Source organism: Bufo gargarizans, chromosome 1 (genome assembly GCF_014858855.1).
Source record: "Bufo gargarizans isolate SCDJY-AF-19 chromosome 1, ASM1485885v1, whole genome shotgun sequence".
NCBI classification, from domain to species: Eukaryota; Metazoa; Chordata; class Amphibia; order Anura; family Bufonidae; genus Bufo; species Bufo gargarizans.
The window spans coordinates 99,888,651-99,905,982 of record NC_058080.1 but is presented as its reverse complement, the minus strand read 5'-3'; the positions used below and the strand labels follow the sequence as shown (position 1 = coordinate 99,905,982).

The 17,332-nt window shown below is 46.8% G+C and overlaps 1 protein-coding gene across 4 annotated transcripts in view; it reads left to right on the top strand.

The window, feature by feature from the left end:
• The window catches only part of DDX60 (DExD/H-box helicase 60), a 646,547-nt gene that overhangs the window by 139,446 nt on the left and 489,769 nt on the right, over positions 1-17,332 (top strand). For all 4 annotated transcript variants that reach the window (XR_006390268.1, XM_044296988.1, XM_044296981.1 and 1 more), the window contains exon 13: positions 17,009-17,181. Coding sequence is in view for 3 of the 4 variants with exons in the window: in XM_044296988.1 (XP_044152923.1) it covers positions 17,009-17,181 (173 nt within the window). In the remaining variant the exon portion in view is untranslated. The remainder of the gene's footprint in view (positions 1-17,008; positions 17,182-17,332) is intronic.

The following is a 17,332-nucleotide window of genomic DNA, read 5'->3' as shown; positions in this document are numbered from 1 at the left end:
TCTCTCTGCAAAAGTCACTCCAACCATTTATTTACCTCGCTTGCCAATCAATGGTGGGGTTATGTTTAGTGAGCCAGGGTAGCCCCAACACTAGAGGAGTAGGCAACCCGCTTAGGACGAAACATGACACATCCTCAACATGAGTATCACTCACAATCAAACGGATATTGTGAACTATGCCCTTTAACGATTTCTGAGAAAGTGGTACGGAATCAATAGCAAAAACAGGTATATCCTTTCCCAAAGTGCATACCTGGAAACCATGAGTTATAGCAAATTTACTATCAATGCTATTGACAGCTGCTCCACTATCTACAAAAATCTCACAAAATTTTTTCTTGCTCTCTAGCGCCACCCTGGCAGGTAGGACAAAACGGGAACTGCAAGCAAACGGAAAACCTTCAATTTCCGCATAAACCTTGCCAATAGTAACAGATGGAACGTTTTTAGAGGATTTTTTTCTTTTTGTTTCTTTATTACTCTCAAAAAACTGCCTGAATCTCCTAGAGGGACAAACATTTGCCAACTGATTTATACCTCCACAACAGAAACAAACCTTTCTATGAGAGCTGAATCCTTTATTGTCAGAGGCAAGCAAACCCAGCTGCATGTGCCCCTGCTTAGAAGGGATTGAGAGCGACTGAGACCCCTGTGCACTGAATGAGACCGCCGCACTGTCCTTGGACTGAGTATGACAGGAAGGAGTGACCTCTCCTCTCTCTCTAAGACGCCTGTCAATACGAACGGCCCGAGACATGGCAGAGTCCAAGGAGGTAGGTCTCTCATGAAAGGCAAGCGAAAAGGTCCAAGACTGAGAGTTATCCCTGAGCAGCAAGATGATGATCCCCACCCTCCGCTCCTCATCACCAGAGGAATGGGGAAGTAGGCGAAAATGGAGTTTGCAAGCCTCTCTAAAACTAACAAAATTCTCACTACCCCCGGAGAACGTATCCGGAAGCGAGATTTTAGGCTCAGAACAAATTCCATGAACGCTAGCAGAAACGGTCACCTCAAACTGAGAGACAGTTTTCCGGAGATCTTCTACCTCCAGTGAAAGACCCTGCATGCGGTCAATCAAGGTTAAAACCGGATTCATGCTTAAGACGGTTTTGGCGGTTTATAATGTCACAGAAGGTGTACAGAAAACTAGAAGACACAAAATGAAGATCCGACTGACTGGATCCAAAACTAAGGAACCAAAGGGATAGCCCTGCAACAGACCTGGCTCTCTCCCTAACTGCTCAGCCTATGCAAAAATCTCAATGGTAAATGATCGCATATCCCCGTTCCTCGACTGTATAACACCTGAACACCCTATAATAGTGAGGGGACACGACCACCGGCTCCCTACACTTGATACGGAGGGAGTCAGGGTCACCTGGAATTCAGCAAACAGGAAAATACAAATGAATGAACAAAACTTATCTGTAGAAGACTCAGTAGTAGCATCCAACATGCACACACTCCAGGAAGTTGTATAAACCGCAAAGTGATGCAGTATGGGAAGGGATTTAAAGGGATGCAATCAGTGCAACTACATGACAGCTGAGAAAGGCTAACGAGATGAGAAAATGAAAGCAAAACAAAAGGAACCTCAAGGAGGAGGTTCTGAAGGACATCTGTCAGAGCTTCTCAGATGTCTGGTGGTGACAGTGCGGTAGTGTCCATATGGCTTGCAACCTGAAAAAGGTTAAACAGTTTTACAAAGATTGGGGAAAAATAGCAGTGTCCTTAAGGCCATAAGAGTATATGCACTGTGTAGGTTTTGTTCTGCTCTCTGCAATGCAGTTTCTAACACTAAAACCAGGAGTGGATTCAAAAATGAAGATAATTAAGATAAGTAATGAGTATTTTCCATTGTGTAATACATAATCAAAATGTCATCATCCCATTGACTTCAATGTAAAAACTAAAACAAAAAAAATTGCCCATGTTTACATGGTGTTGTTTTTTCAGCAGGTGATTAGAGTTGAGCGAACACCTGGATGTTCGGGTTCGAGAAGTTCAGCCGAACTTCCCGGAAATGTTCGGGTTCGGGATCCGAACACGACCCGAACTTCGTCCCGAACCCCATTGAAGTCAATGGGGACCCGAACTTTTTGGCACTAAAAAGGCTGTAAAACAGCCCAGGAAAGGGCTAGAGGGCTGCAAAAGGCAGCAACATGTAGGTAAATCCCCTGCAAACAAATGTGGATAGGGAAATGAATAAAAATTAAAATAAAATAAATACAAATTAACCAATGTCAATTGGAGAGAGGTCCCATAGCAGAGAATCTGGCATCACGTCACCCACCACTGTAACAGTCCATTGTCATATATTTAGGTCCCGGCACCCAGGCAGAGGAGAGAGGTCCCGTAACAAAGAATCTGGCTTCATGTCAGCAGAGAATCAGTCTTCATGTCATAGCAGAGAATCAGGCTTCACGTCACCCAACACTGTAACAGTCCATTGTCAGATATTTAGGCCCAGGCAGAGGAGAGAGGTCCCGTAACAGAGAATCTGGCTTCATGTCAGCAGAGAATCAGTCTTCATATCATAGCAGAGAATCATGCTTCACGTCACCCAACACTGGAACAGTCCATTGTCAGATATTTAGGCCCAGGCACCCAGGCAGAGGAGAGAGGTCCCGTAACAGAGAATCTGGCTTCATGTCAGCAGAGAATCAGTCTGCATGTCATAGCAGAGAATCAGGCTTCACGTCACCCACCACTGTAGCAGTCCATTGTCATAAAATTGGGGCCCCAGCACCCAGGCAGAGTAGAGAGGTCCCGTAACAGAGAATCTGGCTTCATGTCAGCAGAGAATCAGTCTTCATATCATAGCAGAGAATTATGCTTCACGTCACCCACCACTGTAACAGTCCATTGTCATAAATTTAGGCCCCGGCACCCAGGCAGAGGAGAGAGGTCCCGTAACAGAGAATCTGGCTTCATGTCAGCAGAGAATCAGTCTTCATATCATAGCAGAGAATCATGCTTCACGTCACCCACCACTGTAGCAGTCCATTGTCATAAAATTGGGGCCCCAGCACCCAGGCAGAGTAGAGAGGTCCCGTAACAGAGAATCTGGCTTCATGTCAGCAGAGAATCAGTCTGCATGTCATAGCAGAGAATCAGGCTTCACGTCACCCACCACTGTAACAGTCCATTGTCATATATTTAGGCCCCGGCACCCAGGCAGAGGAGAGAGGTCCCGTAACAGAGAATCTGGCTTCATGTCAGCAGAGAATCAGTCTTCATATCATAGCAGAGAATTATGCTTCACGTCACCCACCACTGTAACAGTCCATTGTCATAAATTTAGGCCCCGGCACCCAGGCAGAGGAGAGAGGTCCCGTATCAGAGAATCTGGCTTCATGTCAGCAGAGAATCAGTCTGCATGTCATAGCAGAGAATCAGGCTTCATGTCACCCACCACTGTAACAGTCCATTGTCATATATTTAGGCCCCGGCACCGGGCAGAGGAGAGAGGTCCCGTAACAGAAAATCTGGCTTCATGTCAGCAGAGAATCAGTCTGCATGTCTTAGCAGAGAATCAGGCTTCATGTCACCCACCACTGTAACAGTCCATTGTCATATATTTAGGCCCCAGCACCCAGGCAGAGGAGAGAGGTCCCGTAACAGAGAATCTGGCTTCATGTCAGCAGAGAATCAGTCTGCATGTCATAGCAGAGAATCAGGCTTCACGTCAGCCACCACTGTAACAGTCCATTGTCATATATTTAGGCCCCGACACCCAGAAAGAGGAGAGAGGTCCCGTAACAGAGAATCTGGCTTTATGTCAGCAGAGAATCAGTCTGCATGTCATAGCAGAGAATCAGGCTTCACGTCACCCACCACTGTAACAGTCCATTGTCATATATTTAGGCCCCGGCACCCAGGCAGAGGAGAGAGGTCCCGTAACAGAGAATCTGGCTTCATGTCAGCAGAGAATCAGTCTTCATATCATAGCAGAGAATCATGCTTCACGTCACCCACCACTGTAACAGTCCATTGTCATAAATTTAGGCCCCGGCACCCAGGCAGAGGAGAGAGGTCCCGTAACAGAGAAATTGGCTTCATGTCAGCAGAGAATCAGTCTGCATGTCATAGCAGAGAATCAGGCTTCATGTCACCCACCACTGTAACAGTCCATTGTCATATATTTAGGCCCCGGCACCCAGGCAGAGGAGAGAGGTCCCGTAACAGAGAAATTGGCTTCATGTCAGCAGAGAATCAGTCTGCATGTCATAGCAGAGAATCAGGCTTCATGTCACCCACCACTGTAACAGTCCATTGTCATATATTTAGGCCCTGGCACCCAGGCAGAGGAGAGAGGTCCCGTAACAGAGAATCTGGCTTCATGTCAGCAGAGAATCAGTCTTCATGTCATAGCAGAGAATCAGGCTTCACGTCACCCACCACTGTAACAGTCCATTGTCAAATATTTAGGCCCCGGCACTCAGACAGAGGAGAGGTTCTTTCAACTTTGGGTTGCCCCGCAATATAATGGTAAAATGAAAATAAAAATAGGATTGAATGAGGAAGTGCCCTGGAGTACAATAATATATGGTTAAGGGGAGGTAGTTAATGTCTAATCTGCACAAGGATGGACAGGCCCTGTGGGATCCATGCCTGGTTCATTTTTATGAACGTCAGCTTGTCCACATTGGCTGTAGACAGGCGGCTACGTTTGTCTGTAATGACGCCCCCTGCCGTGCTGAATACACAATCAGACAAAACGCTGGCCGCCGGGCAGGCCAGCACCTCCAAGGCATAAAAGGCTAGCTCTGGCCACTTGGACAATTTAGAGACCCAGAAGTTGAATGGGGCCGAACCATTAGTCAGTACGTGGAGGGGTGTGCACACGTACTGTTCCACCATGTTAATGAAATGTTGCCTCCTGCTAACACGTTGCGTATCAGGTGGTGGTGCAGTTAGCTGTGGCGTGTTGACAAAACTTTTCCACATCTCTGCCATGCTAACCCTGCCCTCAGAGGAGCTGGCCGTGACACAGCTGCCTTGGCGACCTCTTGCTCCTCCTCTGCCTTGGCCTTGGGCTTCCACTTGTTCCCCTGTGACATTTGGGAATGCTCTCAGTAGCGCGTCTACCAACGTGCGCTTGTACTCGCGCATCTTCCTATCACGCTCCAGTGCAGGAAGTAAGGTGGGCACATTGTCTTTGTACCGTGGATCCAGCAGGGTGGCAACCCAGTAGTCCGCACAGGTTAAAATGTGGGCAACTCTGCTGTCGTTGCGCAGGCACTGCAGCATGTAGTCGCTCATGTGTGCCAGGCTGCCCAGAGGTAAGGACAAGCTGTACTCTGTGGGAGGCGTATCGTCATCGTCCTGCGTTTCCCCCCAGCCACGCACCAGTGATGGGCCCGAGCTGCGTTGGGTGCCACCCCGCTGTGACCATGCTTCATCCTCATCCTCCTCCACCTCCTCCTCGTGCTCCTCGTCCTCCAGTAGTGGGCCCTGGCTGGCCACATTTGTACCTGGCCTCTGCTGTTGCAAAAAACCTCCCTCTGAGTCACTTCGAAGAGACTGGCCTGAAAGTGCTAAAAATGACCCCTCTTTCTCCTCCTCCTCCTCCTGGGCCACCCCCTCTTCCATCATCGCCCTAAGTGTTTTCTCAAGGAGACATAGAAGTGGTATTGTAACGCTGATAACGGCGTCATCGCCACTGGCCATGTTGGTGGAGTACTCGAAACAGCGCAACAGGGCACACAGGTCTCGCATGGAGGCCCAGTCATTGGTGGTGAAGTGGTGCTGTTCCGCAGTGCGACTGACCCGTGCGTGCTGCAGCTGAAACTCCACTATGGCCTGCTGCTGCTCGCACAGTCTGTCCAGCATGTGCAAGGTGGAGTTCCACCTGGTGGGCACGTCGCATATGAGGCGGTGAGCGGGAAGGCCGAAGTTACGCTGTAGCGCAGACAGGCGAGCAGCGGCAGGATGTGAACGCCTGAAGCGCGAACAGACGGCCCGCACTTTATGCAGCAGCTCTGACATGTTGGGGTAGTTGTGAATGAACTTCTGCACCACCAAATTAAGCACATGCGCCAAGCAAGGGATGTGCGTCAAACCGGCTAGTCCCAGAGCTGCAACGAGATTTCGCCCATTATCGCACACCACCAGGCTTGAGGCTCACCGGCAGCAACCACTCGTCGGTCTGTTGTTCTATACCCCGCCACAACTCCTGTGCGGTGTGGGGCCTGTCCCCCAAACATATAAGTTTCAGAATGGCCTGCTGACGTTTACCCCGGGCTGTGCTGAAGTTGGTGGTGAAGGTGTGTGGCTGACTGGATGAGCAGGTGGAAGAAGAGGAGGAGGAAGCCGAGTAGGAGGAGGAGGCAACAGGAGGCAAAGAATGTTGCCCTGCGATCCTTGGCGGCGGAAGGACGTGCGCCAAACAGCTCTCCGCCTGGGGCCCAGCCGCCACTACATTTACCCAGTGTGCAGTTAGGGAGATATAGCGTCCCTGGCCGTGCTTACTGGTCCACGTATCTGTGGTTAGGTGGACCTTGCCACAGATGGCGTTGCGCAGTGCACACTGGATTTTATCGCATACTTGGTTGTGCAGGGAAGGCACGGCTCTCTTGGAGAAGTAGTGCCGACTGGGAACAACATACTGTGGGACAGCAAGCGACATGAGCTGTTTGAAGCTGTCTGTGCCCACCAGCCTAAATGACAGCATTTCATAGGCCAGTAGTTTAGAAATGCTGGCGTTCAGGGCCAGGGATCGAGGGTGGCTAGGTGGGAATTTACGCTTTCTCTCAAATGTTTGTGAGCTGGAGAGCTGAATGCTGCCGTGTGACATGGTTGAGATGCTTGGTGACGGAGGTGGTGGTGTTGGTGGTACATCCCCTGTTTGCTGGGCGGCAGGTACCAACGTTCCTCCAGAGGCGGAGGAAGAGGCCGAGGCGGCAGCAGCAGAAGAGGCCGAGGCGGCAGCAGCAGAAGAGGCCGAGGCGGCAGCAGCAGAAGAGGCCGAGGTGGCAGCAGCAGAAGAGGTAGCAGGGGGAGCCTGAGTGACTTCCTTGTTTTTAAGGTGTTTACTCCACTGCAGTTCATGCTTTGCATGGAGGTGCCTGGTCATGCAGGTTGTGCTAAGGTTCAGAACGTTAATGCCTCGCTTCAGGCTCTGATGGCACAGCGTGCAAACCACTCGGGTCTTGTCATCAGCACATTGTTTGAAGAAGTGCCATGCCAGGGAACTCCTTGAAGCTGCCTTTGGGGTGCTCGGTCCCAGAGGGCGGCGGTCAGTAGCAGGCGGAGTCTCTTGGCGGCGGGTGTTCTGCTTTTGCCCACTGCTCCCTCTTTTGCTACGCTGTTGGCTCGGTCTCACCACTGCCTCTTCCTCCGAACTGTGAAAGTCAGTGGCACGACCTTCATTCCATGTGGGGTCTAGGACCTCATCGTCCCCTGCATCGTCTTCCACCCAGTCTTCCTCCCTGACCTCCTGTTCAGTCTGCACACTGCAGAAAGACGCAGCAGTTGGCACCTGTGTTTCGTCATCATCAGAAACGTGCTGAGGTGGTATTCCCATGTCCTCATCATCAGGAAACATAAGTGGTTGTGCGTCAGTGCATTCTATGTCTTCCACCGCTGGGGAAGGGCTAGGTGGATGCCCTTGGGAAACCCTGCCAGCAGAGTCTTCAAGCAGCATAAGAGACTGCTGCATAACTTGAGGCTCAGACAGTTTCCCTGGTATGCATGGGGGTAATGTGACAGACTGATGGGCTTGGTTTTCAGGCGCCATCTGTGCGCTGTCTGCAGAAGACTGGGTGGGAGATAATGTGAACGTGCTGAATCCACTGTCGGCCACCCAATTGACTAATGCCTGTACCTGCTCAGGCCTTACCATCCTTAGAACGGCATTGGGCCCCACCAAATATCGCTGTAAATTCTGGCGGCTACTGGGACCTGAGGTAGTTGGTACACTAGGATGTGTGGATGTGGCAGAACGGCCACGTCCTCTCCCAGCACCAGAGGGTCCACTAACACCACCACGACCATGTCCGCGTCCGCGTCCTTTACTAAATGTTTTCCTCATTGTTATTGTTCACCACAACAACAAAAATATTATTTGGCCTAATGTATTGAATTCAAATTCAGGCTTTTTTTTACAGACACCTAACACTATCTGGCTATCTATTTAGGTACCGTATTACACTAATACAGGCACAGCAGTAACCACAGATTTAGCTGAATATAAATTTGAGGCCTATTATTTAGGCGCTGGGTGACAGGTATACGTTTAGGGACAGAATTAGACTTGGATATGCACAGTAGCGTGTGTGTGAAGTTATTGAGAAAGACCCTATCAGCATCTTGAATCTAATATACCCTTTTAGGGATAGAGTTAAAGTAGGCCTGATACAGCAGAAACCACTAATTTAGAGAATTGCTAAATTGGGAATTGTTTTTCAACCCAGAACAAAAACTGTGCTTTGACGGACACTAAATAACTTGCCCAGCCACAGCAATAACCACAGATTTAGCTGACTATAAATTTGAGGCCTATTATTTAGGCGCTGGGTGACAGGTATACGTTTACAGACAGAATTAGACTGGAATATGGCCAAAAAATAACCACACTATTGATGGTTAAATGCACTTGGTGTGACAGCTTGACCCTGATGTAGGATATAGCCAAAAAACAACCACACTATTGAGGGTTAAATGCACTTTGTGACAGGCTCAGCTTGCCCCTGATGTAGTATATGGCCAAACAATAACCACACTATTGATGGTTAAATGCACTTGGTGTGACAGCTTGACCCTGATGTAGGATATAGCCAAAAAACAACCACACTATTGAGGGTTAAATGCACTTGGTGACAGGCTCAGCTTGCCCCTGATGTAGTATATGGCCAAAAAATAACCACACTATTGATGGTTAAATGCACTTGGTGTGACAGCTTGACCCTGATGTAGGATATAGCCAAAAAATAACCACACTATTGAGGGTTAAATGTACTTGGTGGCAGCTTGTGCTGGCGCACCACAAGACACAAAATGGCCGCCGATCACCCCAGAAAAAAGTGAATGAAAAACGCTCTGGGCAGCCTAAAAACAGTGAGCAATTGAATAGCATAAGTTCAATGATCCACAGCTGCAGATCGATCACTGAATGAAGTCTTTTGGAGGAGTTAATCACTGCCTAATCTCGCCCTAACGTCGCAGCTGCAACCTCTCCCTACACTGATCAGAGCAGAGTGACGGGCGGCGCTACTTGACTCCAGCTTAAATAGAGGCTGGGTCACATGCTGCACTGGCCAATCACAGCCATGCCAATAGTAGGCATGGCTGTGACGGCCTCTTGGGGCAAGTAGTATGACGCTTGTTGATTGGCATGTTATATCCACTGTTCTGTGTAAGCTATGTACTCTGGAATTGAAAGAGTTAAAAATGTTAAGGTCTACGGCAGGTAAAGCTGTTAGAATACAACTACACGGTGCAGTCATGTGGTGCTTGTGATGTGTACGTGCTGCCTTCAATTAACGCTCTAACTAAGCTAATGACGATTGCACTGTTTAGTTGGTTTGTTAATTGCCTCGCTGTATTTAAGGTGCCTTTGACCATCTAATATATAAAGCTGTGTGTATGTGTGTGTATGTGTGTAAGTCCACTAAAGGAATCCGCACTAAAGGAGTCGCATTTACAATCACAAAATCAGGTGTTCGTGAAGTTTTTAGTCTGAGTCTCACCTCTCTAGGATGTACAGATCCTGAGATATTCCATAAAAATACATATATGGCACATCACATAACCTACATTAGCCAATAGAAGCCTGCAGGTCTTTCTCTTCCTATCCCAACTGCCATACACACAGTCACATGTCCCTTATCAGCCAATAGAAGCTCACAGACCTCCGCATACACACAGTTTTACACCAGGTTTCCATAACAACCCAGCCATTTTTTTTCACTGCTGCAAGTCAGTTTTAAATGGGCAGAGTGCTGTGGATGACACTGTTAAGGGAGCGGAGTACTGTGGAGGTCACAGTTCAGGGGGCAGGTAGGGTGGCCATTCAGGCCACCCTCAAAAGACAGACTTAAAAACCCTGTCCTCAGGTCCCTCTAAGCCACGCCCATGATCCGATGACTTTCTCCCTGCAGCTCACGCTCAGACAGCACAGTGCTGTTGTCTGAAAGTGAGCTGTTCAAAAGGACATCCCTGCGTCCATCCAGGTCCTGCGCCGGACAGAGGATAGGGAGTCTGAAAGCCAGATTATCCGGCCTAAATCCAGACCTCTGGCTGCCCTAGGGGGAGGCTGCTGTGGAGGTCAGTGTTAAGGGGCAGCTTGCTGTAGAGGCCACTGTTAATGGGGTGGGGTGTTGTTGAAATCACTATTAACCACCTCAGCCCCCCTAGCTTAAACACCCTTAATGACCAGACCACTTTTTACAATTCTGCACTACACTACTTTCACTGTTTATTGCTCGGTCATGCAACTTACCACCCAAATGAATTTTACCTCCTTTTCTTCTCACTAATAGAGCTTTCATTTAGTGGTATTTCATTGCTGCTGACATTTTAACTTTTATTGTTATTAATTGAAATTTACTGAAATTTTTGCAAAAAAATGACATTTTTCACTTTCAGTTGTAAATTTTTTTAAAAAAACGACATCTATATATAAATTTTTCTCTAAATTTATTGTTCTATATGTTTGGGTAAAAAAAAATGGGTTGGGTAAAAGTTATAGCGTTTACAAACTATGGTACAAAAATGTGAATTTCCGCTTTTTGAAGCAGCTCTGACTTTCTGAGCACCTGTCATGTTTCCTGAGGTTCTACAATGCCCAGACAGTAGAAAAACCCCACAAATGACCCCATTTCGGAAAGTAGACACCCTAAGGTATTCGCTGATGGGCATAGTGAGTTCATGAAAGTTTTTATTTTTTGTCACAAGTTAGTGGAAAATGATGATTTTTTTATTTTTTATTTTTATTTTTTTTCCTTATAAAGTCTCATATTCCACTAACTTGTGACAAAAAATAAAAACTTCCATGAACTCACTATGCCCATCACGAAATACCTTGGGGTGTCTTCTTTCCAAAATGGGGTCACTTGTGGGGTAGTTATACTGCCCTGGCATTTTAGGGGCCCTAATGTGTGAGAAGTAGTTTAAAATCAAAATGTGTAAAAAATGCCCTGTGAAATCCTAAAGGTGCTCTTTGGAATGTGTGCCCCTTTGTCCACCTAGGCTGCAAAAAAGTGTCACACATGTGGTATCGCCGTACTCAGGAGAAGTTGGGCAATGTGTTTTGGGGTGTCATTTTACATATACCCATGCTGGGTGAGAGAAATATCTCGGCAAAAGACAAGTTTTCCAATTTTTTTATACAAAGTTGGCATTTGACCAAGATATTTATCTCACCCAGCATGGGTATATGTAAAAAGACACCCCAAAACACATTGCCCAACTTCTCCTGAGTACGGCAATACCACATGTGTGACACTTTTTTGCAGCCTACATGCGCAAAGGGGCCCAAATTCCTTTTAGGAGGGCATTTTTAGACATTTGGATTCCAGACTTCTTCTCACGCTTTAGGGCCCCTAAAATGCCTGGGCAGTATAATTACCCCACATGTGACCCCATTTTGGAAAGAAGACACCCCAAGGTATTCAATGAGGGGAATGGCGAGTTCATAGAAGATTTTTTGGGCACAAGTTAGCGGAAATAGATTTTTTTTTTTTTTTTCTCACAAAGTCTCCCTTTCCGCTAACTTGGGACAAAAAGTTAAATCTTTCATGGACTCAATATTCCCCTCAGCGAATACCTTGGGGTGTCTTCTTTCCGAAATGGGGTCACATGTGGGGTATTTATACTGCCCTGGCATTTTAGGGGCCCTAAAGCGTGAGAAGAAGTCTGGAATATAAATGTCAAAAAAAATTTACGCATTTGGATTCCGTGAGGGGTATGGTGAGTTCATGTGAGATTTTATTTTTTGACACAAGTTAGTGGAATATAAGAGTTTGTAAGAAAAAAAAAAAAAAATCAATTTCCGCTAACTTGTGCCAAAAAAATGTCTAAATGAAGCCTTACAGGGGGGTGATCCATTTAGACGTCCATATGTGTTTTGCGGATCCGCAGTGTCCGTGTTTTGCGGATCCACGGATCCGCAAAACACATACGGACGTCTGAATGGAGCCTTACAGGGGGGTGATCAATGACAGGGGGGTGATCACCCCATATAGACTCCCTGATCACCCCCCTGTTATTGATCACCCCCCTGTAAGGCTCCATTCAGAGGTCCGTATGTGTTTTGCGGATCCACGGATCCATGGATCGGATCCGCAAAACACATACGGACGTCTGAATGGAGCCTTACAGGGGGGTGATCAATGACAGGGGGGTGATCAGGGAGTCTATTTGGGGTGATCACCCCCCTGTCATTGATCACCCCCCTTTAAGGCTCCATTCAGACGTCCGTATGTGTTTTGCAGATCCGATCCATGGATCCGTAAAACAGATACGGACGTCTGAATGGAGCCTTACAGGGGGGTGATCAATGACAGGGGGGTGATCAGGGAGTCTATATGGGGTGATCACCCCCCTGTCATTGATCACCCCCCTGTAAGGCTCCATTCAGACGTCCGTATGTGTTTTGCGGATCCGATCCATGGATCCGTGGATCCGTAAAACACATACGGACGTCTGAATGGAGCCTTACAGGGGGGTGATCAATGACAGGAGGGTGATCAATGACAGGGGGGTGATCAGGGAGTCTATATGGGGTGATCAGGGGTTAATAAGGGGTTTATAAGTGACAGGGGGGGGTGTAGTGTAGTGTGGTGCTTGGTGCTACTTTACAGAGCTGTCTGTGTCCTCTGGTGGTCGATCCAAGCAAAAGGGACCACCAGAGGACCAGGTAGCAGGTATATTAGACGCTTTTATCAAAACAGCGTCTAATATACCTGTTAGGGGTTAAAAAAAATCGCATCTACAGCCTGCCAGCGAACGATCGCTGCTGACAGGCTGTAGATCAGCTCGCTTACCTGCAGTTCCTGTGAACGCGCGCGCCTGTGAACGCGCGCGCCTGTGACGCGCCGATGCGTCACTCTGCCTGGGACAGCCGCCTCCGGACCGCGATCCTGCGTTAGGCGGTCCGGAGGCGGTTAAGGAGCTGGGGTACTGTGGAAGTCACTTATAAAGGGGCGGCCACTGTGAAGGTCACTATTAAGGGGGCGGGATGCTGTGGAGGTCACTGTTAAAAGGGGCAGGCACTGTGGAGGTCTCTGTTAAGGGGGCAGGAAATGGTTGAGGTCACAATTTAGGGGACGGTCCGCTATGTAGGTGGGGTTCTGTAGAGGTTACTGTTAAAGGGGCGGGTTATTGTGGAAATCAATGAGACGGGGTACTTTGGAGGTCACTAATAAAGGGGCTGCCACTGTGGAGGTCACTGTTAAAGGGGAGGGCTTCTGTGGAGGTTACTGTCAAGGAGGTGGGGTGTTGTGGAAGTCACATTTTAAGGGAACAGAGCTCTGTGGAGGTCACTGTTAAATGGGAGGGCATTGTTGATGTTACTGTTAAGCGGCAGGCAGCTGTGGAGGTCACTGTTAAAGGGGCAGCGGGGTACTGTGAGGTCACTGTTAAGGCAGTGGGGTACTGTGAGGTAGAAAAAACATGGGTGGACAGCACTCCTAAGAAAAAATGCTGCGGGTGCTCGTCTCCAAGGGAGGTGGTAAAAGGCTCCCCAATATTAACAACTTGTAGATGTCCAAAAAATAAAAAAATGGAGACAGCACGTCCAAAAAGGTGAGGTTTAATTCCAGATGCAACGTTTCGGCTTAGTGATAGCCTTTGTCAAGCATTGTCATGCTTGACAAAGGCTATCACTAAGCCGAAACGTTGCATCTGGAATTAAACCTCACCTTTTGGGTACTGTGAGGTCACTGTTCAGGGAGCGAGGAACAGTGGAGGTCACTGTTAAGGGAGCAGGGTACTGTGGCAATCACTGTTAAAGGGGCATTCACTTTGGAGGTCTCTGTTACGGGGGCCGGGAATGATGGAGGTCAGTTAAGGGGATTGTAAACTATGGTCAGTGTTAAGGGGCGGTTGCTGTAGAGGTCACTGTTAAGGGGGCTGGCCCCTGTGGAGGTCACTGTCAAGGGGGTGGGGTGCTGTGGAACTCACTGTTAAAGGGGCAGGCTGCTTTAAAGTTCAAATTTAAGGGGGTGGCTGCTGTGAAGGCCCTATTTTAAGGAGATGGGGCACTGGGGGGGGGCAGTGTTAAGAGGTGGGGGGCTGTGGAGGTTACTGTTAAGGGGGTGGGGTGCTGTAGTTGTCACTGTTATAGTGGATACTGTCGATATCTTTTAACAACACACACAAACATTAAATGAAATGGATCAAATATACCCGTGCAAAGCTGGATCCTTCAGCTAGTTAACAATACAGACCAACTAAACAGTGTGGCTAAATTTGCCTAATAAGAGCCTGCTGCGGGCCTTTCAGGCACAATAGTTACATCTTTCAGTAGATTCAGTGTTATTCTCATAGAAGTCAATGGAAATGGGGTAAAATACATTGATGAATAGGAGGTGTATCTGAAGTGTATTTAGCTGAATTTACGGCACCAAAAAAAAAAATTGTTTTCAGATGCTACTAAAGTAGTGTTGTCACAGACTTCTGAATCGGATGCTTTCTTTATTTGAGCCATAGTAGTACTATGGCTTAATCTGTAACTATGGTTTCAGGTAATTTTTAGAACACGCTGCCATGTGTGTGTACATGAAGAATAACACTGTTTCTGGCCATCATATCTAGCAGTTTTAGTTACTCTTCCCTCTGCAATCTGTCTGCAATTCAAAATTGTTTCTGAGCTGGTGGGAGGGGACAAGCTGGGATCATGTCTGCCCATACACAGGATGCGAACATACAGGAGATTCTGCGTCCTAGCTGTTTACAGCACAACTTCAGAGCAATTTAGATATGAATCCAGCAGTTAAATTAGTAAATCACTTATAAACAAGCAATAGTCTCTCTGTCAGTCTTGGTGTTACATAGTACTGCACGTGACATCTACTGCATTATCTGTAGACAGAGTTTTCACTGTGTTATCTGTGGTGTTACATGGGACTGCAGGTGACATTTGCTAGATGTTCTGACTCAGAGGGTTATCACTTTGTTATCTGTGGGGTAAATAGGACTGCAGGTAACATCTACTACATTATGAGGGAGATTTATCAAACTGGTGTAAAGTAGAACCAGCTTAGTTGCCCATAGCAACCAATCAAATTTCACCTTTCATTGTTGACATCTACTTTGGAAAATGAAAGGTGGAATCTGATTGGTTGCTATGGGCAACTAAGCTGGTTCTACTTTACACCAGTTTGATAAATGACCCCATATATGCACTCAGAGCAGAGGAACTCAGGCAGGCACGGACCGCCAATGTAACAGGTGTCTTTGCTAAATACTGACTTGACAAGGGTAAGTAGAACTAATAAAAGCATGGCTGCACAACATTTCACATGCAAACAATAGAACTGAGAAATGGGGATCATTCTAAATTAAAGTGGTATTGTATCTATTATAAATGAAAAGATAGAAGCTCTTTACGCACATATTTTATTAAATGTGTGTCGGGCCCATCTACCAGGCGTCAAGATGGCTTCCACAGATGGGTACCTAACACTGAGGTCTTTTTCACACGGGCATCATGGATTTGGGACGGATAGGATGCGGGTGCGTCGTGGGAAAATGCGCAATTTTTCTGCGCAAGTGCAAAACATTATTTATAATGCGTTTTGCACGCGCGTGAGAAAAATCGTCATGTTTGGTACCCAAACCCGAACCCGGACTTCTTCACAGAAGTTCGGGTTTGGGTTAGGTGTTGTGTAGATTTTATTATTTTCCCTTATAACATGGTTATGAGGGAAAATAATAGCATTCTTAATACAGAATGCTTAGTAAAATAGGGCTGGAGGGGTTAATTTAAAACAAATAATAATTTAACTCACCTCATCCACTTGTTCGCGCAGCCCGGCTTCTCTTTGAGGAAAAGGACCTGTGGTGACGTCACTGCGCTCATCACATGGTCCATCACATGATCCAGCAGTGACATCACCACAGGTCCTTTTCCTCCTGGACAGCAAAGAAGAAGACAGAAGAGAAGCCGGGCTGCGCGACGAGCGGAAAAGGTGAGTAAATATTTTTATTAGTTTTTTTTAACCCCTCCAGCCCTATTTTACTAAGCATTATGTATTAAGAATGCTATTATTTTCCCTTATAACCATGTTATAAGGGAAAATAATAAAGATTGGGTCCCCATCTCGATCGTCACCTAGCAACCATGTGTGAAAATCGCACCGCATCCGCACTTGATTTCGGATGCTTTTGATTTTCAAGCAACCCCGTTCACTTCTATGGGGCCTGCGTTGCGTGAAAAACGCACAATATAGAGCTTGCTGTGATTTTCACGCAACGCACAAGTGATGATTGAAAATCACCCCATTGAAGTGAATGGGTCCGGATTCAGTGCGGGAGCAATTTTTTCACCTCACACATTGCACCCGCGCGGAAATCTTGCCTGTGGGAAAGAGGCCTTACAGAACTGCCTCTATTGGACTTGCCTAAGCCTACAATATTCAGGGAAGTGTAGGGCCCAGCTACATTTATACTCTGCTCAGAAGCCCCAGGCAGATGGGCGTTGCTTAGTCTAAAAGAGGCAGCAACCCTCAATATATACTACAAGAAAATTTAGACAAGCAAGGGTAAGTACACATGCAATAGACTCGTTTCAGAAAGTTGTACAACTCTCCCATTTATCTGATGAATTCACGTGATGCATACAGTACATGAGTCATCTATTCCATACATGCTGCAGTATCAAGATATTTCCCCAATACATCTACCACATGTATACTTTGTACCCAGTTATTTCAGATAAGCTTTAATTCAATGTTATTACACAAGGCATCATTCCTATGAGCCCCTATATGTATCATAGTCAAAATAAAATAATCCAATGGAAATAATTTTAGTAAAATGTTTTTTTTTTATATTCTGACAGACATAAGAAAGGATAAGTATTCACAACGTAACTATCAAAAACTACAGACTTTTCAATATCGGTATGGACAATCTTTAGGTGTGAAAACTCCTAAGAAGATTGTATTGCAGGAAGATCAACCAGAAGTGAAAAGTTCTACTCATGTGACTGTTGTAAGGAAAAAGGAGCCCCAGGTCAGAACATAGTATGTTACAATAATGTATCAAGGAGATAGCAAGTACAACCAGTGAAATGATATTTGTTGTGATATGTTATAAATACTGGGTACAGGTAGCTGTTTGGTAACAATAAGGGCTTGTTCACAATGCCATTGTGCTGACTTTC